Source organism: Balearica regulorum, chromosome 27 (genome assembly GCF_011004875.1).
Source record: "Balearica regulorum gibbericeps isolate bBalReg1 chromosome 27, bBalReg1.pri, whole genome shotgun sequence".
Taxonomy (NCBI): domain Eukaryota; kingdom Metazoa; phylum Chordata; class Aves; order Gruiformes; family Gruidae; genus Balearica; species Balearica regulorum.
Window position 1 is genome coordinate 941337 of NC_046210.1, and position 25150 is coordinate 966486.

General features: G+C 39.3%; 1 protein-coding gene across 5 annotated transcripts in view; it reads left to right on the top strand.

Moving 5' to 3' along the window:
- SLC23A2 (solute carrier family 23 member 2) overlaps positions 1-25150 on the top strand; it is a 76295-nt gene that overhangs the window by 30922 nt on the left and 20223 nt on the right. For 3 of the 5 annotated variants that reach the window (XM_075736541.1, XM_075736542.1, XM_075736540.1), the window contains exons 2-6: positions 11891-12176; positions 12856-12954; positions 18371-18487; positions 19702-19859; positions 24382-24470. In XM_075736541.1, coding sequence (XP_075592656.1) covers positions 12045-12176; positions 12856-12954; positions 18371-18487; positions 19702-19859; positions 24382-24470 — 595 coding nt within the window. In that variant the 5' untranslated portion in view covers positions 11891-12044. Of the gene's footprint in view, positions 1-2757; positions 2862-9396; positions 9525-11890; positions 12177-12855; positions 12955-18370; positions 18488-19701; positions 19860-24381; positions 24471-25150 lie in introns of all 5 variants that reach the window. The other 2 variants (XM_075736544.1, XM_075736543.1) reach the window with 2 other exon arrangements.

The following is a 25150-nucleotide window of genomic DNA, read 5'->3' on the forward strand; positions in this document are numbered from 1 at the left end:
TGTGCCATCCCTATACACAAGACACAGTTTTCAGTACAGTGGAAATCGGTGACTTCAAAGAGGAATTTTGTGCTGCAAAACTAGGGAGGATGGCTTCAGAATAAATATTCAAACTCTGAACGTTGCCTGTAAATTGTCAGTTTACCAATGTGTGTCTAGCAGGAAACATGTAATTTGACTCTGACACTCTAAAGTATTTGTTACATCCTGAAACTGAACACTGTATGTCTGAGAAGTCAGCAAAAAATTGGATTTTCTCATAATAATCAGAAGTGAACTCTTCCTATGAGTAACATTCTCAAGCAAGAGAAATGCTCCCATCAGTTTAAATTTCAGATATTAAGCAGGGAATAAAAATGATGACTAGCTATGTAGGATCATCACGACAATGCTTCTTGCACTGAAAGAGCAAGGTAATTGTCTACTATGATTTTACTTCCATCAATAAAGTGCAGCAATACGTAAAGCTTCTCATCTGTTTATTCCCGCTTGTCTTTCAGTGCATGATGGAGTTTGAAGACGCACTGTGAAATATTCCACTGTCTTGAATTAAAAGCAAGAGTTATATTTTGAATTAACATTCATCTCAAGTATGGCAGTGATTAAGTACCTATTCACTGCGAGGAATTTTAACCAAACAACCTGCGATTAGATCTGTCCAGACTGTCGATCATGGAAGCTGGGGTTTAAGTGGAGGCACCCAGATTAGTAGGTCGTTTATTTGCACTACATTATTGAATGTAAATACTAAGTAATCAGAAATAAATCTTTCGAATGATGAAATTCTCCGCTCACCAGTGATGAACTTTGGAGTGATTAGTCTTAATTGTAAGGTAAATGGACAAGTCTTGATTAATTGGATACTTAAGTAATTTATTACTTGCATTGAATTTTGAACTTTGATATTCAGGGCAAGCAGCATTTGAGTCCCTGGCATATTTTAATGCAACTATTTAAAAAAAAAACAACAATTCTGGACATTGGAGTGAAAACCAAAGTAGCTTATTTCTTTCAAAACTTTGTGTATTTTTCTTGCCATCGATCGCCTAGTCCTGTAGCTCCCTGTGAGGACATCAAATGCCTTGAATTTAAAATACTTTCCAGCGTATTCCTCAGGAGTATTGAGGATGACTAATCTTACAGGTAGTCTGGGGACCTGCGGTACAGCAGTTTATGTTCTGTGGTCTTAAGATATGGTGATGCTTGCTGTAAGCTTTCTCCGTATTGAAATTAGACAACATTTCTGTTTGTGAAAACATTTGGAAATCGGCCGTAAAGAGCAAAGGGAAGAAGAATAATTGGAAAAGGAGCAAGTGGAGGAAAAAACTTTTCAACATCTCTTTGCAGTGGAAATTAAATGCTGGAAGACAATGTGGTTTTATATATGCACACATTGCATAAAATAAGCAGTGGAGATAATTGGCTTTCTTCCATGCATTCTTAGGAAATGATGAATAAAGGGTACTGCACATAATAAGTGTCAGCTTTCAGTTAAATGCGCCCTATTCAGAAGCTGGGTCTTTGATGCAAGAACAAGCACATGCCGATTTCTGATCTGTTGATGAGCCACAGCTTTCAGGTCTTGACGGTTAAGCACGCTTCAGCGGTGTATGACAAACTTTTAAACTTGCGTAATGCTGACTTTGCCCCTTAAGTGACGGGAGCTAGATGGCGCCATCGGCCTGTCTTTTGCCTCATCAAATTTGGGTTCAAAAGGTGCGTTTCAGGTAAAGTGAGCTCATTATTCTGCCCTAGAGTGCCGTTACGCCCAAGTGGCAGCATCTGGTAGTTGAGTGCTACTTTCTCGTCGCCTGTTTTAATTATCACTTACGCTATCAGTTGTAGAAGAAATGATGGTGTCTCGTTAATACTGCAAGCATATGATGTATTTGGAGAGGTTGCTGTGTAATCGCTTCCCTCGTGGGGTAAGGGGATGGTGTACCAACTTGACAGCAAGCGATAACTTGAGGCAGGGGCTGTGATGCGATAAATTATGCAGTGATGTTTGGGAGTGTAAGGGCAGCCTTAAGACAGGCTGTCCTCCTGCAGAAAGAGGTAGGTCGAGGAGAGAAAAACAGATTCGTGTGGCAGGACTGCACATTAATGTCTTTTTGTTGTTGTTTCTAATCTCTCACTTGTATTCTTGCCCTTTCCATCTCACTTTGCAGCCCTTAACATCACTTTCATGCAGCATTTTCCATTAGGAAAGTAAACGAACCCAGCACAAGTTATATTGTGTGTTTTCAGGTCTTGGTGAGGTTATGGATTTCTAAACCTTGTCTTATGGAACAGAGCTTTGAGATCTGGGATGTTTTTTTGAAAACTGGCTATTTGCTAATAAAAATATTTCCATGCAAGTTGCACAACGGAGGCTTGTGGGGAAGATGCTAACTTCGTAGAGAAAAATCCCAATCCTGATTACAGCTGTTGGAGTCAGGCATGTAAACATTTAAGAAATTTGAATTTTGGGGGCCCCGGCTGTTTTTTTCTCACTGTAGCATTGCAGGTTATGTAAAACACTTGAACCTCCTTGTTCGGGTTGATCTGTAGGCGCTCTGCTGTTAGCCAGACTGTCCATTCACTTTTTGTGGCGATAGCAGAGGCATGTAGTAACAGTTTATGACCGTGCGGTGCCTTCCTGCATTTCAGCCGTTGTGTAACGTGCAGAGATCGTGATTGGACACAGTACAGTTATACAATGTAGTGAGCTCAACCAGATTATAAAAATCCTCCTTCGGTATGTCTGCATCCTTTCAGGCTGTGGCTTGCAACTCAGACTGTTGTGCTGAGCGTAGGCTGGAAGAAAGGCAGTGGAGGAATTGGCTGAGACGGTCTCTAGAAGTTGGTACAGGTTTCTGGAGGTAAGAGCTTCTTTGAATTCAGATGGTAATGGGGATGATTCAACTGCTTCAGTGTGGGCATTATTAAGTAAGAAAACTTAAACCTGACAAACTCGGGGTTTTAATAACTAAATTTTAATATCGTAAAGATTTGAGGACTTAAGTATTCATTGAAAAATTATCACTGTAAAGAGAGACTCAAAAGTATTTACCCTTTTTCCTGTTTACCCGTAAACTTTGGCTTCCTTTTAATTTTTAAAATGGGAGAAATTTATATAAGGTTTATGTTGTAAAAAAGAGATTTTTAAGAATGCTTGACCCCACAAGTACAGCATCTTGGTTAGTTTTTGAAAGTTCCTTGAATTACAAATCTTTTATTAAGTTATGTTAAATGGCAGTGAAATACTTATTTCAAGACAAGCCTCATAGATCAACTCAGTGTAAACTTTTTCAAGTGTGTAATCAGTTGCTGGTTTTAGATTGCTTGCTGGACCAAAATTGCTCTCTTTCAGCAAGGAGTGAGTATCTTTCAAAAGCAGACGTAGAAATGCCTAAGCCTTTGGAAAGGAGCTTCACATTCAGAGTTGAAAAGTTGGCGCGTTACCCTGATTTGCTTAATAAATGGAATTTTTCCTAGATGAGTCTCTAACTTCACCTTTGTTTTAATGTGATTAAGGTCTTGGAAGAAAAGTCGCTTTCATCAAAGTGCCAAGTAGAAGTACAAAGAAAGCTGAGAAAACCAGTGTGTGCTCAGGTTGCTTTCTGAGTGCCATGAAGGAGCTTAATGAACTGTGTATTAACATCCATAATAATGTGGAGGTATCTGAATTCTTAGATTATTAATGCTCCACAGGGAGACTGTAAGGACTGTATACTATTATAAATCAAGTTAATGTGTACCATAAACAGTGAGAGAGGTGTACTGTGCCACAAGTAAAACTATAAATTAGTGATGTATTTTACAAAGAACAGTGATACGCTATTTCATTTTTATTTACCGTGAACGTCATTGCTGTCTAGAGAACACTGCAGGTGTCATTCGATATCAGTCACTTGATGTCAAGCTGTAAAATTGTTATCGCCTAGATTTTGCTTGCACTTCTGTTTCAGAGAATCTTCTGGCTTCTTCTGCGTACTTCTTTCTTGGTCTTTTGTTAGGACTCTGTTACTGCAGACCATGACGTACGCGTTGATGGGATCTCCTATGGAGGGTGGCGCACACGCTGCACAGAAATTTGGCAAAACTGTTGCCTATTGGAACAATAAAATGAGAGAGTAATGAGGTGAAAGATGAGTGAGGAACGGCTTGACCAATAATGGTTTTGACCAAACATACCTTTAGGCTGACCTGTTCTTACTGGAAATACTCATATTTCAGCTATTTTTGTTTAGAATCACAGCCTAAAAAAGCTCTTTCTTGATAATTTGAGTAACCAAATGTAGTTTTTGAAAGCTCTGAGATCCTTTGTTAAATGTCTCATTCAGATGGATTTAAGTCCTCTTTTCAACAAGCTCATTCACACAGGAAGTTAATGAGATTTAGTTAATGTGCTTTAAATCAACGGAAGGTTTGAGCTCGACATAACTTTCCTGTGCGTCTTTGTGTAGACATGCCCTAATAACGCTGGTCAGTTGTTAAGACATACTATTCTGGATGGCAGTCAAAATACCAACTACTTAAAAATTCATTAGTGCCTACAAAGACAGAATATGTTTGCGCTTTGAAGACATACTTTGAAGTGAAGTAACTCGGGACGGAAACTTCTTAAAGTGCCCGTCAACTCTTGTTTTTTAAAACCTGAATGTTAGGAAGTTTGGGCATGTTTAAAATAGCAGTACTTTGTCTGCTTCTGCTGCAGGTAAAGGGAGATGATGTCCTTTTGTGAAGTGTTGCGTTAGGAACTTGAAGTATAGTTTTCTTTTTTAAGTGTGGGTGTAGTTTGCCTGAGTGGAGGGGGAAAATCTGCTCTGTAGCATTTAAGGATGTAGTAGCATTTCGGTGCAATTTGATTTCACGGGAAGGAACTCCGGGTGCAAGAGGCACCTGGTAAAGACAAATCACAAGTATTTTTCAGACCAAAGAGACTCAGTTTCAAAATAGCCTGAGGGAAAGCTCTACTTACAACCAAAGCAGGAAGGTGGTTTTTACATGTAGCAACAGAAGATTAAGCGCGGGTGCTATGCAGCTTTTTTCACCTATGTAGGATGATCAAAATCCCCTGAAAGGTTGAAAAAATGCCCTTTGGGCACACTGATGTATCTGGAACAGTTTGTGGGGTAGAGGACCTCGTATCCAAGTACCAATCTGGAGATGTAATACTCGTGGCCAGCACTTGTGAAGCAATTGAACTTGTGGTTGCGGGTCTGCAGACAGTACTTACGTTGCATCATGTTAAGTACTTGTTGGACTTTATTAGCCTTGCTGATGAGATACTTGTTGATGAATCCTTTGAAATGAGGAGGGCCTTTTTTGCTTTATAGGAAAACATCAAGCAACTTTTTTGGACAACTTTGAATAGCAAAGTTGCTAGTCTCTTGAATGCTTGTAATTTGGTCATGAATATTTTAAACCCCCTTGATAATGTAGTGTTTCATTTTTAAGTTTCTCAGGCTTTCTGTATTTATGCTGTTAAATAGCAGATGTGAACAGCTATGGCACGCAGGCTGGAGAGTGAAAGGGGGAACCTTGTTCTAAGAATCTTATGGTATTAAAAATACCATAACTCAGGACTTGTAAAAGGGAGGACGCATAGAAATACAAACCACGCTGCCTGTAGCTCCCATCTGATGCACAGAAGGTACATCTAATAACAGGAAGAGGAGTCTTTGTTTTTTAATATCTCAGTGGCACAAAATCAGTACAGAAATTTTGTGCAACAGCCTTAACTAGAGCCCATAGCAATCTGGAGAAAGCTGCTGTTCCATAATTAACTGGGAAATGTTGTGGTTTTGTGTTGAATTGTGTGTCTGGCCAGGGGTGGCTGTACCCTGAAAGTAAACTTGGCTAATTGGAGCCTCCACAAAATTCCTTAATTGTCTTGAAAGCGCAGAAGCACTCCTGTTTCTCTAATCAGTTCAGTACAGTGTTTCAGTGAAGGAGTTTCTTTCAAAACTTCCCTGATCTCTTGGCATCTATCCTGCCGCCTTCTGCAGCCATCTGCATCTCCCTGGATACTCTCGTGCCGATCAAAGCCATGTGTCTGCCTGTCCCCCTTCTCCGTGTCTCTTGGTGAACATCAGCTGGCAACCAAACTGTAAGCAGCTCTGTCCCGCAGCATGCAGTTTCTCTTTAATATGTCCCTAGTGCTGTGGAGTAATATTAGCTGCTTGGCCTAAATGCACTTCCTTAAACTAAACAAAGTAAATGTGGTGCATTTGTTACTGGCATAAATTCTTAATAGCTGTCCGACACTACAGGAACTGAGAATTTATCTTTAGTCGCAGTCTACAGTGTGCCCTTTCCAGAAACAGCTCTGCAGTGCTCACAGTATTGGATATGAGCGAGTGAAGTGGATTTTAAAACTAATTTTATCCTCTGCTCAGACTTGGTACATTTTAACAATAAAATATCCTGACGTGCAGGGAGTCCAAGTCCCTTTCCCTGTCTCTGTCGTGTGTCTATTGCCAAAAATGTCATCTCAGACATAGAGAATGCCTTGATTTGTATTTAAACGCACCATGTGCCTAAGTCCGCGAGATGCCAAACACTTGAAACTACCATTGGAGGTGCTGGAACTCCAGATGTACTGCTGCAGTTCTGTTTCGTCACATCAAGTGTTTTGAATTTATTTAAAATTTAGGTGAAACTAACCTCAGTTGATGTAAGGTTGAACAATTCTGGCTGAGCGTCACCTCTGCTTGCAGGAGAAGGTTGTTGTTATTCACATGAATCTGACAGCTAATTACAAATAATAAATTGAAAATTGTAATTAAGCTGTCACCTTAATTTGATTCTAATCTCCTTAGTGTATGCAACACACTGAGCTCTCTTGGCTCTTCAGCCATCCGTAAGAGCCAGAAAGGTCCTGGGCTGGATCTGACATTGCTCCTTCCTCGGAGCAGCGCGACATGTGCTTACAAGGTGGCATACCTGCATTAGTGCTCCTGGGACCTTCTCCATCAGTACACTCTAAAGGACGTGCTGTTTCATCGCCAGCTTGTTTTATAACCACGCCGGTTGTGCTTCCTTTACAAATATTTCCCTTGCCCAGCAGTTGAAAGCCACCGAATGTAGGTCAGTTCCTGATTTTCCATGGTCGAGGTGGAGAGGAGAGGACCACTGGTACTGATTAGCTTGTTGATTTTGTTTGACACTTCTACTACGCTAAGATAGAGGAGGGAGCACATTACACTTACCTTTCAGACTAACTAGGATGCTCCTTTTAACTTTTCGCCAGCTGGTTTCGTTGTGTGCTAGACCTCCTCCAGCAGAACTTAGCGTTTGAGGGAAAGCGATACAGCAAACCACAACTATAAGGTGGCCAATTTCCGTTTGTCTTTGCAGGCAGTTCTGCCGCTTTATAGAGCTGTAAAACATTTGTGATTGTCCAGCAGCTTCCAGCTGTGGTTTTAGGAGACCTGGTACCAGTTCTAAAATGCTGTGGCCCCATCATGCAAAGCACTAAATCAGGTCGCTTAAGGTGTGTTCCAACTTTGTGCCTATTGCTCTTGTTTATCTGCTCAGCTTTATGCTGGGTCAGCTGTCTGCTGTCCTCTCAAAGCAGCTGCACAAATCAATATGGAAAGTCTAAAGTATTTTTGGCTAACGTCTTTGTATGGTAGGCCTGGCTCAGTTAATACAAATTTGAGATCCAGTTGGAATTTGGAAAGACCCTCATGGTTTCAGACAGCTTTTGTGTTGAGTTTGGCAAATAAGGAAATACATAAAGCTACTTCCCTCTTAAAGCTTCTGGGGAGAAAAAGACTGCATCATTCTTACACTTTGAAAAACAGTAGTTTTTTGGAGTTGAAAGTCATCGTGACAGTGATGAGGGAACCTGAGGTCCAGACTAAGCTTCTTCTAAAGGGTTAACCTCTAGGTCTGCTTATGCAAATATGGGGTGATGAGCTTTATGGTCTTGACAATATATCCTGAACACAGCATTGCTTCCCAGTTCTTCTGCCAGTCTGACAGCACCTGACAAATTGTTGACTCTTCTGATGGATGTTTAAAAAAACCCCAAAACCAAACAAACAGAAAAGCCCCAACAGGTCAGATAGGTTTTGTTTTCCCCAATCTTTGCTTTGCCAAGCTCTGGGTTCAAATGTGAAATGCCCTCAAACATAGCACTGTAGAGATGAAGGCTATTGCAGCAAATCTGATTTTTTTTTTTTAATTTGTCTTTTATAGTTGTTACTGGGTATTCTCAGACTAACACAAAAATGTAGGGAACGTTTTTAGTGCGGTTCAGTCAGAAACTATGTCAAGTGATGCTGCTTTTAAAGAAAACAATGCCTGCAAGGGAGAAGACATATATATTACTATTGCCTACTCCTTTAATGGGGTTCATAGTCCATTTTTGCTTTCCATGTTAATAAGCTTTTTATGTATATCTGTATCTTCTGTCCTGCCCAAGTTAACTCTTGAATCTAGTAAGAAAATTATTTTTTAGACAGACTTGGATGTGGTTTGGTACCTTGTGAAATAGAACCTTTTCATCCAGCCTGTCTTGGTATATGGACAGGTTTCTCTGGGGGAAAACCTTTGTTGTGTACTTCAGTGCATGTTTTTGTTTGTGGTGGAGATTCCAGAGTGATGACTTGCAGGCAGAAACTGCAGAAAGAAAACGAGAAGTATGTTTTATTACAGTCTTGCATTGTACATCTCCATCTCTGATGGGTTTTATCTTTTTTTTCTTTCAGTGAACTTCGAAATGCATTGTCACTTGTTTAAACAAAATAGGAGCTCCCTTGGTAAAATAGAAAATGTGGTATTAGTAGTCATGAAAATGCAAAGTGTAAGGACTACCATGTTGTGTCTAGACACTCGTAGCTTTGTGTCCTGTCCTGATGGTACCAAATCCGGAAGAAAATGTGTGTGTTGGAGAAAAGGCAAGCGTGTCAGAGAGGCAGAGTGGCCTTGCCCGAGCTAGGAGGGTTTTCCTCTTGTGAACTTGCACCTGGACTATCCCCTGCAGTAGGCTATTTGTCTAGATACTGATCTTATCTAAAGCATTATAAACCCATGCCAGCTTTTGGCCTCCCTGGGTTAATCATGTATGAGCACTGAAGATAATTTGGTATAGAAAGAGATGAATGTTAATCAGTGTCTTGGTGGAAATTTCACTTCCAGCCTTTCCATTTGATTCAAAGCAGCAGGTAATTCATTGTACTCTGTGTACGTAGCTCATGTTGAATGAGTTTTATCTCTTTTTACATGACTTTTCAGATGCTGATCAGTTAGATTTGTTATGGAGGGCTATAAAATGTCTGAGTCATCTTGTTTAGCTATGCTCGGTGGGATAAGAGATCTGATAAAGCAGAATAATATCTTTCAGATAACCTGATCTGCTGCTGCTTAAAGATTTCTGTTTCAATTTGACACTTCTGATTGCAGAATAAAAGTATTCTGAAAATATCTGATGATCATCTGTGCCATTAAGTGCAAGTTTAATTGCTGAGTGGAAGCAAGAAGAGTTTGGAAATCTGTTCTTGTTTTCCTTGGACTGCCCTCCCTGACACAATGTAGGTGTAGCGTTTGTGTACGTGTATATGTGTGTACACAAACACGTACTCCCTCTCTAGGAAAAACAGCAGAAGAGGCTGGTTTTGCCTGTTAATTTGGAGTTACTCGTTTGTCATCATCTGGGAACTCTCATCCAAAGACTATCATTCTAGCTATTGTGTTTCAGCTCTCAAGAATTAGTACAAGGCACGGCTCATTTGTGTGCTGTCCTGATGTAATTCTCAAGAACAATTCTTAAGGAATGATCACATCTTCTTTGACAAGATAGCAGCCTTAACTGTTTCGCAATGCAAAGTAAAATAGGATTATATGGTCTTTTCTTTTGCATCAGTGGAGATGCTAGTTAATGCTAACTAAGAAGCTTATTGTGCCAGAATACCTTAAACCAGACCTCCTGAAGGCAGGTTTCCTGCTGGTGTAACTCTTACCATGGTGTTCTCTTGGCATGGCTGCATTTGTTAGGGAGGTGTAATTCTGCCCTTTCCCTTTTCCTCTCCAATCCAAGACGATAAAGCTGCCAGACTAAACTACGCCTGTCTCCATCACTGATTTTTCTTGGAGAATAAAATATGTCTACATTGACAGAAAAAGGCAAATTATTTTCTTTTTTTTCTTGTGTGCTTGAAAAAAATCCCTCATACCTCTACAATAAAAGCAAACAAAACCTCTCAAAAAAAACCCCAACAAACCCCACCCCAGACACCCCCACTGCCCCAAAACCTTTAACTACTGACTCCTCTCTAACCTATCCGTGTTACCTCTCAGACCTGCATAGGCAGCTTTGAGACGAACGTTCCCGTAGAGATTTGAGGAGGCATCGCCTCCTGCGCACAAACTCAGAAGCAGACAAACTAATTAAAAATTGCTATTCGTGTCTGGAGATTTGCACTTTTGAAGGGGAAGTCTGTGGTTACTGTAAAACCGGGAATGCCTTTTTTTTCAGAGCAGCATGACAGTGAGTACTTGAACTAGTCTTCTTCAGTCTTAAGTTCAAGTGAGAAATAATTAATTATGCTATCTTAATATTTACTTTAAGAAACAATTTAAACCTTTATTTGAAGGCACTACTTTTCATTCCATTTTGATTTAACTAGGAGTGCTTCAAGGGTATCTCGATGCCCAAGTAGTATTTCTTACATACGTATATTTTCTCTCTTGAAAAGTTACATTGCTTTGAAAGATTAGTATCTCTTTCACCTCAAGTAACCAGAATTTTCTAGCAAATGGGCAATTAACAGCTATTAAGAGGTTCTAAAATATTAGTACTCGGTAATTTTTCAAACAGTCCTAAATCGCCCCTAGCAGAAGGGTCTTTGTCAAGTTTTATGATTACTGCAATTACAGTCGACATTCAAACTGCTGGTGTTTTCCTGAGCAGCACTTGGAAGGGAAGCTTAAGAAAAAACCCAAACCTTACTTTTTTTGCTTTCTAATAGATACATAACCGTGTCTCTTGAATGTGCATTACCTGCATTTCCACCTCTAGCAATTAAGTTGAATATGTCATTAACTTACTTTTGAAGTGACACCAGTGTGCAGTGGGTTTTGCTGCTTGAATGTATTCCTGGTTTTGCAGAAAATTTCACTCGATGTGATATAGAAAAGCCCATTTTTCAGGTTCTATCATGTACTTTCATCTGTAGCTTAGCTTGTTTCATCTGCAGCTGCCTGCACTGCACTTTCTATTTTGAAGCTCAGTAACCACAGGTTGCAAAACTTGGTTTGCTGCAGGATTTTCTATGTTGTCCTGTGAAAAGTTTAGGTTCGAATCCCTTAATTCCTATTCGTTAGTCTTGGAAATGGGAAAAGTGTGGATGACCGTGGGCGGGCAGGTCTAATTTAAGGAGCAAATCTAGGAAAACCTATAGTGACCTATCTGGGAAAACAAAAGAGAGCCAGTAACCTATATGATCTTTCCTGTTCCTGTGCCAAAATAGTAGCGATACTAATTAAAATGTACAGTTTTAGCCTGAAGCAGTTGCTTCAGCATCATCAGGCAGATTACTTTGAATGTCCCTATTGCGACTGGGATAATTTCGCTGGAGGGAGTATGGGTGTACTTTGTTCCCAAAAAGTTCTATGGAAATGACTGTGAAATTGAAACAAAACCAAAGTTTAAATATACCACTAATAATTGAAGACCACGAGAGAAGAATGAGAGAATAATCACAGTATTCCCATCCTGAAAGAATTTAAAATATCATCAGCTTTATCTTTAAATTATAATCTAGTCATGATGGAATCAAAAGGGAATGATAAGAGTTGGTGAGTCATGAGCGTGAAAGGGAGCCAAGGTTGCGGAGCATGTGTTTGTATGTATGTCTTGGGTAATCAAGAAAAAATTAATTTGTCTCTTCCATTCTAGGTGCCATTGATGCTAACGATACTTAAAAAAGCAACCCTAATGCCCCAGCTGGATTACTGAGCACTTTCGTGATTCCTGGAGGTGCTGCTATTTAAATAAGAAATTGTCCTTCATATTTGGCCTGTCATCCTAGAAGCATCTGCTTGGGTACTGTATGCAAGTCCTTGACATCCTGGAAACGATGGGGATCGGTAAGAACACCACTTCAAAATCAGTGGAGGCAGGAGGCTCAACAGAAGGCAAATATGAGGATGAATCTAAACATCCCACCTTTTTCACCCTGCCTGTAAGTAACACCTTCAGGTACTACATAGTCAAGCTCAGTGTGAATCAGTGAATAATCCTTTGTTCTAATCATGATGCACAAACCCTTTATTTCCACAAATAGTTAGTAAAACCTCTTTTGCCGCTTGTTACTGTGTACATATAAACATGGTCAATTATGTTGCCTGTAGTTATTTCACGGCTGCGCTCCAAAGTGGTGCTGTTTGCAGGACATGCGATTCCCCAGGCAGTTCATGATTAGAACAATTAACTGTCCTGCTGCAGAATGCACCAGCCCCCAGTATGTCCTGAGCTGCTCGATTAAGAGTAGTAGGCAGCAGCCAAGAAGCATTTTCTTGTTGTCTTTAACTTAGTCAGATTTTCAGTTGTATCATTCTGTTGTACATGTCTGTGTCTTAGGAACTCGTCCAATCAGTCTGCTGCTGGTTTCCCTCCACTCTCAGCTGACACTGTCCAGACTTGGAGGATGTCTTTCTGTCTGTGATGTCTTTCAAGTTTCTATATGTTCCTAGACGTGCTGTTACAGGAATGATTGCTTGCCATGCTTGTAACGTTTTCTGACAAAATGTCAAAGGCAGATGTCAAGTCCCAAAGCAGAAAACTGAGTGATATGAGGTACAATTGCAGAGCAAAGTTTATTTTAAGACCTTGTGTTTCTTTTTTTTGTGTTTGTTTTTAAGGTCGTGATAAATGGGGGAGCAACGTCCAGCGGTGATCAGGATACAGAAGACACAGAGTTGATGGCCATTTATACTACAGAAAATGGCATAGCAGAAAAGGTATGTAGTGGTTTCCTTCTAGGTGAGAACTCATTCTTGCTTTTTCAGTTCCATTATTTCTCCACACTAGTTTTACGTGGCTGAGAGATTTTCTTTCTCTAATCAAATGTACAGACTTGCAGATTGAGATCGGTCTTGGGGGAGTTCTGTCCTTGTGACTCTTCCGGTCACGCGTTTTGGTTGCAGAACACAGAGAATGACTCAGCAAATGTTAGAAGCTGTTAATGCACTTTGACCTGGCACCAAAATCCATAATATGCAATTTTTTTTTTATTTCTTCATTTCCATTGACCTTTTGCATGGTTTCCCTGATAAGGTTGTTCTGTTCTTCCAATTCTTAACTTTTTCTGCATTTAGTCATTAAACTGGTGGTGTTGAGCACCTTTAAAAGTGGGATCTTTCCCACTCTCTTTCCCAATGTCATCCAAGCTCCAACCTCATAAATTTGATTTTTCTAGTCCTTTTCCCAAGCAGGGGGATGCTTATTATTATTGAGTGACAGCTTTATGAATGCTGAAGAGTCATTCATAAAACCCCTTGAACATTTTTACTTTGCTTAATGATGATTGTATCTTCACTGTTCAGGAAGACCCAGTTGAGGTCTCAAAGGAGACCAGTTTGGTTGTGATTTTTCCAGCTTTTTGCTCGATTCCATCATTCCCCAAGCCTGTTCAAGAATAATCTCACAAGCAGAGATGGTGTGAATCTGAGCTTTCATTTAAAATAAGGAAGAGGATTACAGTAAATCTGAACAGCACCTTTTTCTGAAATGTTTGTATCTACTTGGCTTTGTGGTTAAGCCTAATCTGCAAAATGCCTCCATTTGACCAATTTTTTCAAATGTCCTAGTTGAAACAGTACCAAACCTCTCTTTGTTCCAAACAGGAGTGTGATGATGCTTGTTTCTTTGAGGCTGTAGCTTCTGTTGGGGCGAGGATGATATCAGTGTGTGTAGTTAAGGTTTTCTAGTTTGGACATCAAAATTCACTTCTGAATTTCAGGTTTAAAATACACCCTAAACAGGTGATTCTGACAGAGGTCTTTTAATGTTACATTTTGAAAGAATTAAATTTTATGAATGCCATGATGTGCCTTAGTATATGCTGTTTCTTACAGATAGTCTGCCTGTGTATCTCTTACATCTCTACTACCATCTTGATCGTGCTGATATTTTAATGGACAAATTTTGGCGACTGTTGACATGCGTATGGCTGATTTTTGGAGCATGCTCAGACTAGCGTGGAAAGAGACAATCTGATAAAATTTGCCTTGAGCAAAAGGTGTTGGGATGAAATTGTGCAACTAAGATTAGCGATCTCTAGACATTAAAGCATGTCTTCACGGCCTGTTTTTATTAAGCGTATATTTTTCTCCCTACCACTTGGTCAGAACTGTAAGTGATGGATGGTAATTCACCTTAAAGAGACGATGAGCTTTTAATCAACCAAATCTGCTTGAGTTAAAGCTTTGCTGTGGCTTACAATGAATGAACAGTGAAAGGAGGGGCTGTAGCAGTTAACAGCCTCATGAATTAAGATAGTATTTCTGGTAATCTAGGCAAACCTCCTGCTTTTCACTTAAAATAAGTGTGTCCATGAAGCATGTTTGCTCTTGGCTTTCCATTCCTCTTGAGAGATCATTCACCAAAAAAGCAAATGAAAGACCTTGAATAAAAAGCCTTTACCAAAGAGGATTGAAATGTACTTGATTGCTGGAGGATGCCCAGTGCTTATATTGTCTTGCAATATTTCTTAGCTGAAACAACAAACTACTGGCCCAGATGAAAAATAACGGTATGGCTGCATCTCTATAAAATAACCAATAGCATGGTGCTTAATGCTTAGTGGAATTAATTTGAACATGTCGGCTCTTTATTTAAGGTATTTCTCTAAGGCCTTATTCCCCACAGTTAATCCGTTTTCTTCTGGTCCTTCCCACTGGTACTTGATAACAGAGCCTTCATCTTGCACTGTTGTTGGTGTTTGCTTCTTTGGATTTCAGAGTGGGTTTGTTGTTTTGTGTTCAGTTTTTTTCCCCAACATTTTTACTCCATCTTTATCTCTGTCTCATTTTTCCCCCCTGTTAATACTTACTCTGTGCTTTTTTAAATTTTTGTGTTATCCTACCTTTGACCAATTAAAAAAAGGATTAGTTTCTGATCAGTATTTCATTCAAAAAGGTGCAGTTCACACCCAGCAGTTCCCTACAGTGTACTATGGCATACTTGGCAAGCACCAGCACGTAGTCAGTAGACCAGTAGTCAGTAAACCAGTAGACACACGCTTGAGATATGAAAGGGCCAGTGACTACCCAGTGATTTATCCATGGGATAGCCAGACCTTACCCTAATTCTGGAATTCCTCACTGTTTGGTCTTGGTCTGTCTTATGCCAGTTCCCTTTAGCCATTATCTGCTGAAGGTTTGATCAAGGTGAAAGCTTCTTCTTCCAAAGCAGAGTAAGTCTGGCTTTTGGAAGGAATGAGGAGTATCCTGGATTTTTTTTTATGCAACCACTTTGCTGTGTGGGACAGATGTTGCTATGACAATTATGCCTTAAAATTTGAAATTCTTTTGTTAAAAGACCTATAAATTTGACTTCTAAAGGAGAGCTTAAATTGGTTAGCAGTTGTTGATCTGTGCCAAAGAGAGCTTTCTATGTGCCATGGACGAGTTAACTTGTTCCTAGGCCTGGTGCCTGCTGATCTTTTTGTTCTTTGCAGACAAACGTAGGCATAAATGTGATCACAAACGAAAAGCTCTGAAAGGACTTTGCATGTGCCATGTCTTCCTGCTAGAAACAGGTCATAGCTGCTGATTTCTGCTGCCCAAAGACAAGGGGGACCACAATCTATTATATGATATGATACAATAATCAGATGATATAATATAATAGCAGGTGGAAAAGTTAAGGAGCGTACTTGATGAAACCTCATCAGTCTTATGAAGAAAAATTAGTGTTCAGCACTAAGTGGAACAGCTAGGTAGCTACTGAATATATCTCGTAAAGTTAGAAAAGAGGCCAAAAGATGGGTTTTCAGAAGGCAGGAGCCAAAACAAAGTCACCGGTCTGCTCAAATCACTGGATTTTTAGAGAACCTAGTTTCCTGCAATGGAGCATCATGAACTTTGAAAATCCTATTTCTGTCCCTCCTGGGAAGGAGTGATGCAGGTTGCTAAGTACACAGTGGTAGGTGTTTTATGTTTTCACACTGTAGGCAGGTGGGGAACTATCCACAGTTTGTTCTCCTAAGTCTGTGCTGCTGTTTGGGTGGCTTCAGCAAGCCAATGTTGACATGACTCATGGAACAAACAGTTAGTTTCTCCTGATGCCTCTCTGTTCCTCCCTCACAGGCAGATGTTGTAACCGTTCTTACTCTTCCTTCATGACCTCTGCCTCTCTGTAAGTGTATGGTGACCTCTTAGTCAAAACGTTGAGTAAACAGGCAGTATCACTGTTGAGCAAAGCTCTCAGATGGAGTGTATGTTGCAGGGAAATTGAGGGGAGGCAATCATACACACACTTTTTCTTTCTAAAAATACATATAGTGTGTGTATAGTCTCTGGGGAAAGGTTAACAGAACTGCTTTGTAACAACAGAAAGTATCACAGGAGCTTCTCTGGGCAAATCTTTGTTTTCCTGAGCAAGTTCTTAGAAGAAGGCTCTAGTGACGATAACTATCCTACTGTTTGTCTGTAACTACGTTGGCTGTTGAGTTTTCCTCCTCCTGCATGTCTTTGTGGGTCAGCCACTTTGTGTCCTGCCTTGGATCTACACGTAATGGCATTGACATGAGGTTGTACACGTTGTTTCCTAAGTTCCAGTTAGAGACAAGACGTGTACAGGTTTACTGCTGCTCAGTGCTCTCCTTCCAGTATGAGGTGAAGCTCTAAAACTCAAGTTCCTGATTTTTTTCTATTTGTTGATTTTTAGAGAATCAGGTCAGGAAAGAGTTTTTCATTTTTCAGTCAATGAAAAAATGGCATCAGTGCTGCAAATTGGCAAGATCAGTTGTGCAGTGAACAATTTCCCTTTTTCCTCTGTTTAGGACCTGTACTTTACTGAAACTAATCCTGGTGAGCAGATTGCTTGGTGCTTAACATTATTTAAAAGAGTTTTCTGAAATTAGTATATCTATATTTTGCTTTTCCATTGTAATATCCTCGGCCTTTCCATAGCGGTGTGGTCATTCACACTCCCTAAATTTGAATTAAACCAGTAGTGTTTGTTTTCCCGACAGAAATTGGACGTAAGAGGGAAGTACCATGGGCCAGTTTGGCTTCCCTGACCTTCTGGATGATAAACCAAATGGCTTGTGATTATCTAAGCATAATCTGTGGATGTGTTGTGATTTTTTTTTTTTATTTTTTTTTTTTTTTAAGAAGTAAAGACAATTTGAGGCAAAATCACGAGTCTGGCAAAGTTCCCAGTCTTTGTGTAAGGCTGCTTACGTGAGTTTGTTATGTTCTAGTGTGGAATAGGTTGGAACAGTAGTTACATAAAGTATTTTTTTGGGTAGTTGAGCTGAAATTATAAAATCTGATACTTCCTCCTGCTTTTGTTGTTGGTATTCAGGCATTGTGGTTTTGTCCTCGGGAATTTCAAGACCAGAGAGTTTGAATGAAACAATTCTACTTAGTTGTAAAGAAGAAATGAAATGGAAATGTTTTAATGGAAAATCTGCAGGGATTTTGATGCATGTATATGTGTGGTTGGTTGTCTGTTAGTTCTCTGGGAATTAGGGCACATGGTAGGCCAGAATGTGGTCTCGCTTAAATTCCTGTAGGTTTGGAGGAAGTCTGCTTAACTAGTATAAATCAGCTGTGGTTGTATTCCGTTATAATGATTAGCATTTTTCTTGACTGCTTGAATGTAAGGTGGAAGCAAAAATAATAAGTCTTGTGGCTAAAAAAGGTTAACCAAGACTAAAATTGAGCAAGAACTAAACTGGGAAGCAATTACTATAATAAGGAACTTTCTTGCCTGTATTTTGGTCTCTTACGCAAGGATAGCCATTCTGCTTTGAAAATAGCTGTTACTGACTCTTGTACTTACTTCCAATTTTTCCTTTTTTCTTTTTTAATAAAGTTCTGTCATGATAATCCCATTTTTGGGCACCTTCTGGCTGCCAGATCAGTTATATCATAAACAATTGTGCAGTGTAAATAAGCAGGGAATCCCTTACAGAAGTGAACAAGCTGGGTACAAGTTCAGTAGCTACAGCTGGAGATGAGCTTATCATCAACAGCTAAAAGGCTTTAAAAATGTAATGTATCAGCATTGCTTGGGAGTGTTACAGCAGCCTTGGAGTGGCTGGGAGTTGCCTGATAGTTCAAATTCAGGTTATTCATATGTGACAGTAGCCTACTGTTGTTGTTTGTGTCCTCCTCAACTTTTTTACCTTCCCTTTCAAAATAGAGCTCTTTGGCAGAGACGCTGGACAGCAGTGGCAGCTTAGACGCACAGAGAACTGACATGATTTACACTATTGAAGACGTTCCTCCTTGGTATCTCTGCATATTTTTGGGGTTACAGGTATGTTTCAAAACAGCTATAATATTTTTCTCTGTGACTTTTAAAACTTATTTAGCGTTTTCTGTGTAGTTCATTGCATTTGTGTATGTGATGATAATTTTATTCTTCCCATGCTCTCATATGTTTGAAGAAAGTGTCAGGATAGTTTCATCTGAAGTTGATCACAGAGATTACTGTGTCGATAATGATCTATATTATTGTTTGCTGATGTATGCATTTGTGAGATTCACTTCAATATTTAGCCTTCTAAGCTGCTGTTAGTAAATAAGTGAGCAAATGCTAAGTGGTAAGTTTCACAAAGTGATGTATGGCACCTCTGCAATTAAAGATGGAGAGAGAGAACAGTTTAGTCCTAAAATCTTTAATATTAAAGCTGCTACTGTAGCCATTTCAACTCCACAAGCTTGATAGCAGCATCCTGGACCTGTAGGCTTGGTAGTAAGTGGGGCAGGGAAATTCTGCACCCCTTGGAGTGAAAGCATGTACTCCCTGCAGTGAGTAGGACTGTAGTAGTGAGCTGGACCCTACTACCAGCTCAGCCACTCACTTGTGTGAAGCGGAACAGCTTGTTTCGTCTCCTTTCTTTCTCGAATGGTAATAGTATCTGTCCCACAGGAATGCTGAGAATTTGTTGATATCTGTAATGCTGAGCTCTCCAAACAAATATGCTCCAAAGCATCCTTTTTATTTCTGCCTTTCCTCAAGGACAGGCAGTTCTGTAGGGATTATATTTTTCACTTGTATTGTTGAATGACTCTTGTTTGTTTGTTTGCTTAATGTATTTGGATTGAAAAAGAATTAATAAGTACGTAGCTTCTGGTACTTAGGAGCTTATTTGCAGCCTAGTTTGTGTGTGCTCTAAGTTCATTTGTAAGCTAATGGTTTTTCACACGGTTGAAAGTGAATGGAGTTATTTATCTGCTTTTCTGAGTTAGAAGCTGTTTTCAGCACAGTTACCTAGATACCTCCTCATCAAGAACAGTAGCTATGTAAATAACCTAGTTTATCCTGCAGAAATAGCGATCATTAGCAACAGGCTAGTGGTAGCTTGACATGGAAGGAAAATACCTGAAGAAATGGTTAGGAGCAGGAAGTGAGAGCTTTGGTGGATGATTCAAAAGGAAAAATATCCAATGCAAATGAAAAGATAGTTATAAATTGATTTACTTAGTAATATTGGCTGCAGTATTAACAAATCATTTTTCTCTTCACAGCATTACTTAACATGTTTCAGTGGGACTATAGCAGTGCCCTTTTTGCTAGCTGATGCCATGTGTGTTGGATTTGACCAGTGGGCTACCAGCCAGTTGATTGGGACCATTTTCTTCTGCGTGGGCATCACTACATTGTTACAAACAACTTTTGGGTGCAGGTGAGATTCGGGACTTGTTTCTAGTTGTTGAGATGGTGATAAGATAAACATCTATTGGGGTTTCCAGGATGCAGTCCGAGATCGAAGAGGTGGTTAGTCTGTTTTCAAAGGATAAACATGAAACACAAGATAGCAGGTCAAATACAGGGCAGTTAGGGAAAGCATTTTGGAAAGCTGCTCCCAGAAGAAGGAGGATCTGAAATCAGAGAAGGCATTCTAAGGGTAAGAAAATACAGCAGGGGCAGGCAGAGCGAAGGAGGAGGAGGGAAATCCATGAGGACAGAGATGGTGGAAGCGTTCCTGGAGTAAAGGAAAAATTCATACGTCTTGGTAAAGAGGAACTAATTTTGACGTTTTTATTAGTTTTGTGAATGATGCTATATTCCAGCCAATATTTAGGTTGTCCTACAGCAGATTGTATGTTTGTTCCTGTAAAGTACTTGTCAATTTAAAAAGGTAGGGAGAAATGATGAGGGTAACTTTTTATTCTCTGAACGGAGTGTCTCTTGTACCTTCCAATACAAACAAATAATTTCGTTTTATTTGTTAGTTGCTCTGAGTTGCAGATAATGATCATTCCTTGAGTTGGGAAGAAACATGTGTGTGTACGGGGATGCCTGTACCTCTCCTTTGGTCTGCTCTCTTTATGAGGATGCAAGAGACCAATTCAGGTGTTACCAAATGCTTGTAAAAATCTGATGTTGGTAAGAACAGGATGTTGTAAGTTTTATTAACATGAAGATAAATAGTTTTTTAAAACGTGTGTTCAACAGTAAATTCTGCAGAGAGATGTTTGACATGTTTACTTAAACTTTTGTTGACTCTTTTGTGAGAACCAGGTATAACTAAAACCTGCAGAGTTTTATTTCTGCATCTTTTTAAGTAAGCAAAGAGTGGTAAGTAAAACCAGAAGAAAAGTTCATATTTTAAGAGTATGCCCTCATATGGTTACTTGAATGATTAATGGGTGGTTTAGTTCAATTTAAGAACAATGTAAGCTGAAATCCTGCATTCCAATAGAAAATGGACAAACACCCCCCACATTTTTAAAGATTTACCTAAGAAACAGAATCTTTGGGTGGAAATGTTATCTCACTAGGGTGCAGAAGACAAGCCTATGGTAGATCACTTGCAGTTGTAAATCAGCTTTTCATCTAAAAATTTTCCAAATACAGATTTTCCAATGTAATCTTTAGTTGTTATTTTAGTTAGCTTTAGTTAGCTTTCTTGTCTTTTTTCCTTGGAAAAAAAAAACCTTCCCTTTATTTTTTTTATCATGTCTTACTCAACTTACAAAATCGCTCTGCTGTTTTGTAAGAAAAGTTCATTCTGATGACAAAACCGCATAATGAAAGAAAGAGAAAATTTTCTTTCCCCTACATATTTTCTTTTAATCAAGACTACCTGCAGTTAATAGTCGTATTTTCTGCCTGGTTGGCTCTTTGTGCTCATAGGGCAGCTTGCCTTAGCTGTAATCATAAATTTTCAAGTACCTCGTCTGAAAGGAGGCAGAGGAGCAGAGTTGTGCCCTTTGGTGTTTTGACCCCTTTTTTAATGGGAGTGGTGTATTTTTTTTCCCCCTTCTCAAAAATTCAAGGGATTATTGACCTAGGCAGGAACTGGAAGATAAGGTCTTTTATTGTTCAACTTTGAGTGTCTTCAACTTTGAGTGTCTTCTTCTTGGATTTACTGAAGTTTAAAATCTTCCAATTCTGTAAGAAGTGCAGAGTTGTGGATGGAGGTGAACCCAAAGGGGAGTTTGGTTTTCATGTGCTTTCAACTTTCTTCTTCTCCCTCAAATTTATCAGAAAAAAAGCTTTATTTTCCTGCTTCCTGAGGCTTGTATCTCTTCACAGAACTAAAGTTTGTCGTATTTTGGGTTTTTTTCCCCTAACTAATCTTGAGTTCTTTCTCTTTATTACTTACTATAGAGTGATTTTGGGCTCTTGCAGGAATCGGTGTGGTCCCATCATTTTGAAATGCTCTGTTCCTTTTGTATAATTCCACCTCTGCCCTCCATGGTGTTTTGGTGGGGTTTTTTCCTTTTCAGTGGCTTCCACTTGCACTGTGAAGTACATGTTTATATACAGAAGAGGCAATTGTGTTTGGGTCTTAAAATAAGTGAATCTGTATTTAAGGAGAGAATTTCCACGGTTGAATGTTTCATAACTATTTAACACGTGATTCTGGTTTTATGTAAGGGTGGGGAAGGGATATAGCAGCGATGTTCTCTAAGTGAGATTTTAAAGTATTTATTGGCAAGTCTGTCAACTGCAAAGTATTTCAGCAAATAAAGCCACTACGGTTTCAAAAGGTCAAATTCCATGGTTTAAAGGTCCTTAAAGATGGATTTAGCTCAATTATGCGGCGGAGTTGTGGTCAGTTTGTTACCCGTACTAGTTTTAGGAATTCAAGCTATTTATTAGATTATGTAATAAGCCAAAAGATTTGGCAAGGATTCAGAGTAATTAGTATGACTGAGACAATCAAATACAGCTTTAATATACCTAAATATTTTAGGTTTGTTGCTGTGCCCATCGCTACGCTGTCTAAGCATTCTTATATCTGTGTGAAATGTTAATCTTAATGAAGACATTTCCAGATGACTTTAACTGCATAAAAAGCTCTGTCTTCACAAGGGCTGGTGCCAAAATTAGGCAACTTAACAATTTAAACATGAAATTAAAACGATACCCCAGTCATAAGCTGGTGGTACTTTACCCAGCTAGTAGTGAATGCCTAGCGTAGCAATGGGGAAGCTATTTCATAAGTCATGTTCCAAACTGCAGCTCTCTCTTCAGAAAGAGACTGATCTTCGTTGGCTGATTTTGAGTAATGTTTTTAAAAAGGGGGGAAAAAAAAAAGACTTTTTTTTCCTGCTTAGGAAAAAAAACCCAAACCAATATTTTCATCCTACTGGCCCTTCTAGTAAATATTCCAGGTTAACTGTCTCATATAAAGGTTGAGCAGATAGCTAAGTGAGATGTGCTAAGACCTTATTATGCAATACGTATGCAGGGTATTTTATGGGATACAAAACTCAAAATCTGGACCCAACTCTCAGTACAACTGACTTAATCACTGGAGAATGTTTTTTGCAATGCGTATTTACAAAATCATTATGGGGGACAGAGTACTGTGTAGGTGGGATAGAGAAGTAACAGCTTGTTACAGGTATTGCATATTTTGCCATGGGCACCAGCTTGCTCAGTTTGCTTAATGAACCTTGAAAAATAAGGTGAATCATTCACTCGTAGTTACCACCCATTTCTTCACCAGAGATAGAGCTTTGATTTTTGCTTGAAGAACCTCAGAAGGGAATTGCATGTCAGTCAGGTGTGCTCACGTGGCTCATGTATTTTATCAAGTTTGACTTTCTAATGCAGTTTTCAATGTTTGCAGTAGGTGTTTCAGCTTTTTAGATTGCTCATGGCCCAAACTCCTTTCCAGTGGTAGTTCAACTGTTCTAGCTTCCTGCCTGTGAACTTCACAACCACTGTTATAACATGCTTCTGGTTTGCTTTAAGTGTGTGTAGGATTTTTTCCCCAGCGTATTTTTTTTCTTTCCTTCTTTGTGCCTTTTCTGATCTTTATTGAATCTGCTACAGTCAGTTCTTTTTCCTTTACTGGTGTTTGCACTGGCATCGAGGCGCTTCACTGCAGCTGTAAAACAGCCATAAACACGGTGCAGTAACTAGAGCTGCATGAGCACTTAAGTGTTCCACGTGTTGCAGTTTGAGATCTGCTATTAAAGAGAATCTTATTACAATCCATTAATGGTGATACTTATAGAATAGTTCAAAGTGCATCTTCTCTGTATTTAAGTAACATCTAAATATTTGTGATGTTACGCAAGCTACGGTTGATTCAGTAAATATGTAGTTGGTGTTGGTAGATGCTTTTTAGATCTTAAACCTTTTGGGAAGTATAAACACCAATGCTAAGAATGTCATCTCGAAATTCTTGCAGCATTTGTATTTATTGTTGGTAGCCACCTGGAACATCTAATCAGCTCTTATCAACCTAATAGTTATTTACACGTACACTTAAAGATGAATGTATAAATGACTGTACTTCAAGTCATGCAGAGGGAAGGTATTGAGTATGCAGTCTGCATACTGTACTGTCAGAGCTCTTTTAATGTGGTGGGACAGTAAAAGCTGCACGTTCAGCAGTCTGGCTGGGACGTACATCAGAACGTGCACCTGTGTCCTTGTTGTGCTGCTGAGTCAAAACCTGAAATCAATGTCTGGTACCTGCATGCTGGTATCCAGTAATGATCTGTTAGACGCGTTGTATTAATAACTTTGTGCATGTAGTGTCTTCTGTGACGTCTTTGATTTGTGAAGTTTTAGTATTTCTGTGTCTGTTCTTTTTAATAAGATATTCTCGTATTTCGCATTTTTAATAACCCCCAATAAAGGCTGGGTTTGAGGATGAGTAACCACCTAACTGCCATAGATACACTGACACAGTACCATAACATTGAGAAATCAGCATCTCTTCTTTCCCTTTCCACCAGGTTACCCTTGTTCCAAGCGAGTGCTTTTGCATTCTTAGCACCTGCTAGAGCAATACTCTCCCTGGAGAAGTGGAAATGTAATAATACAGGTAATTGTCGTTTACCCTTGTTCAGGTTTAAGTGACAAATGACCCAAATCACATATAGTGCAACTGCCAAACCTTTTGATATGGAAATGGCAAATAATGAGCAGGGAATATGAAAAATTCTCTCCTTTTACAGCGTTAAAACTTTGTGCCTTGGAAAAAGATTCCTCAAAATGCCCACGTGGAATTCTGGTTTTGGGTTGTTGGGTTTTTAGTATACAAAATGCTGACAAAAGACATCATAGCAGTTGCATAAAACAATTATTTTGTTAACAATGTAGAGAAAGGCAGAAGGATTCCATAAATGTTCCTTTCCGGTATTTGGAAATAGCAAGTCCAATCAAGTCCTTTTAAGTTGAGTAGCAGTTTGAGCAACATTCAGCATCACCTGAAGACCAGCATTTTTACCTGTGTAATTCGTACCTGACAGGTTTTGTGGAGCAAGCTTTGACAATATTTGGATGTTCATTTTAACTTTTTCTCTGCTAACTTCATCATCCTGAAAGGTTTTGAATTGATTGAAAGTGAATATGTGCAGTAGAATTGGTTGAGTAGGGGGCTTTTGCTTTAACTGAGGTTAGAAAACTGAAGTGGAAACTTCTGGCAGTTTTCTTTTTAATGGGCTCTGGTTATTCAGTAATAAGGCTGTGGGCAGTGCAAGACAGCAGTATAGAGAAGCAGGC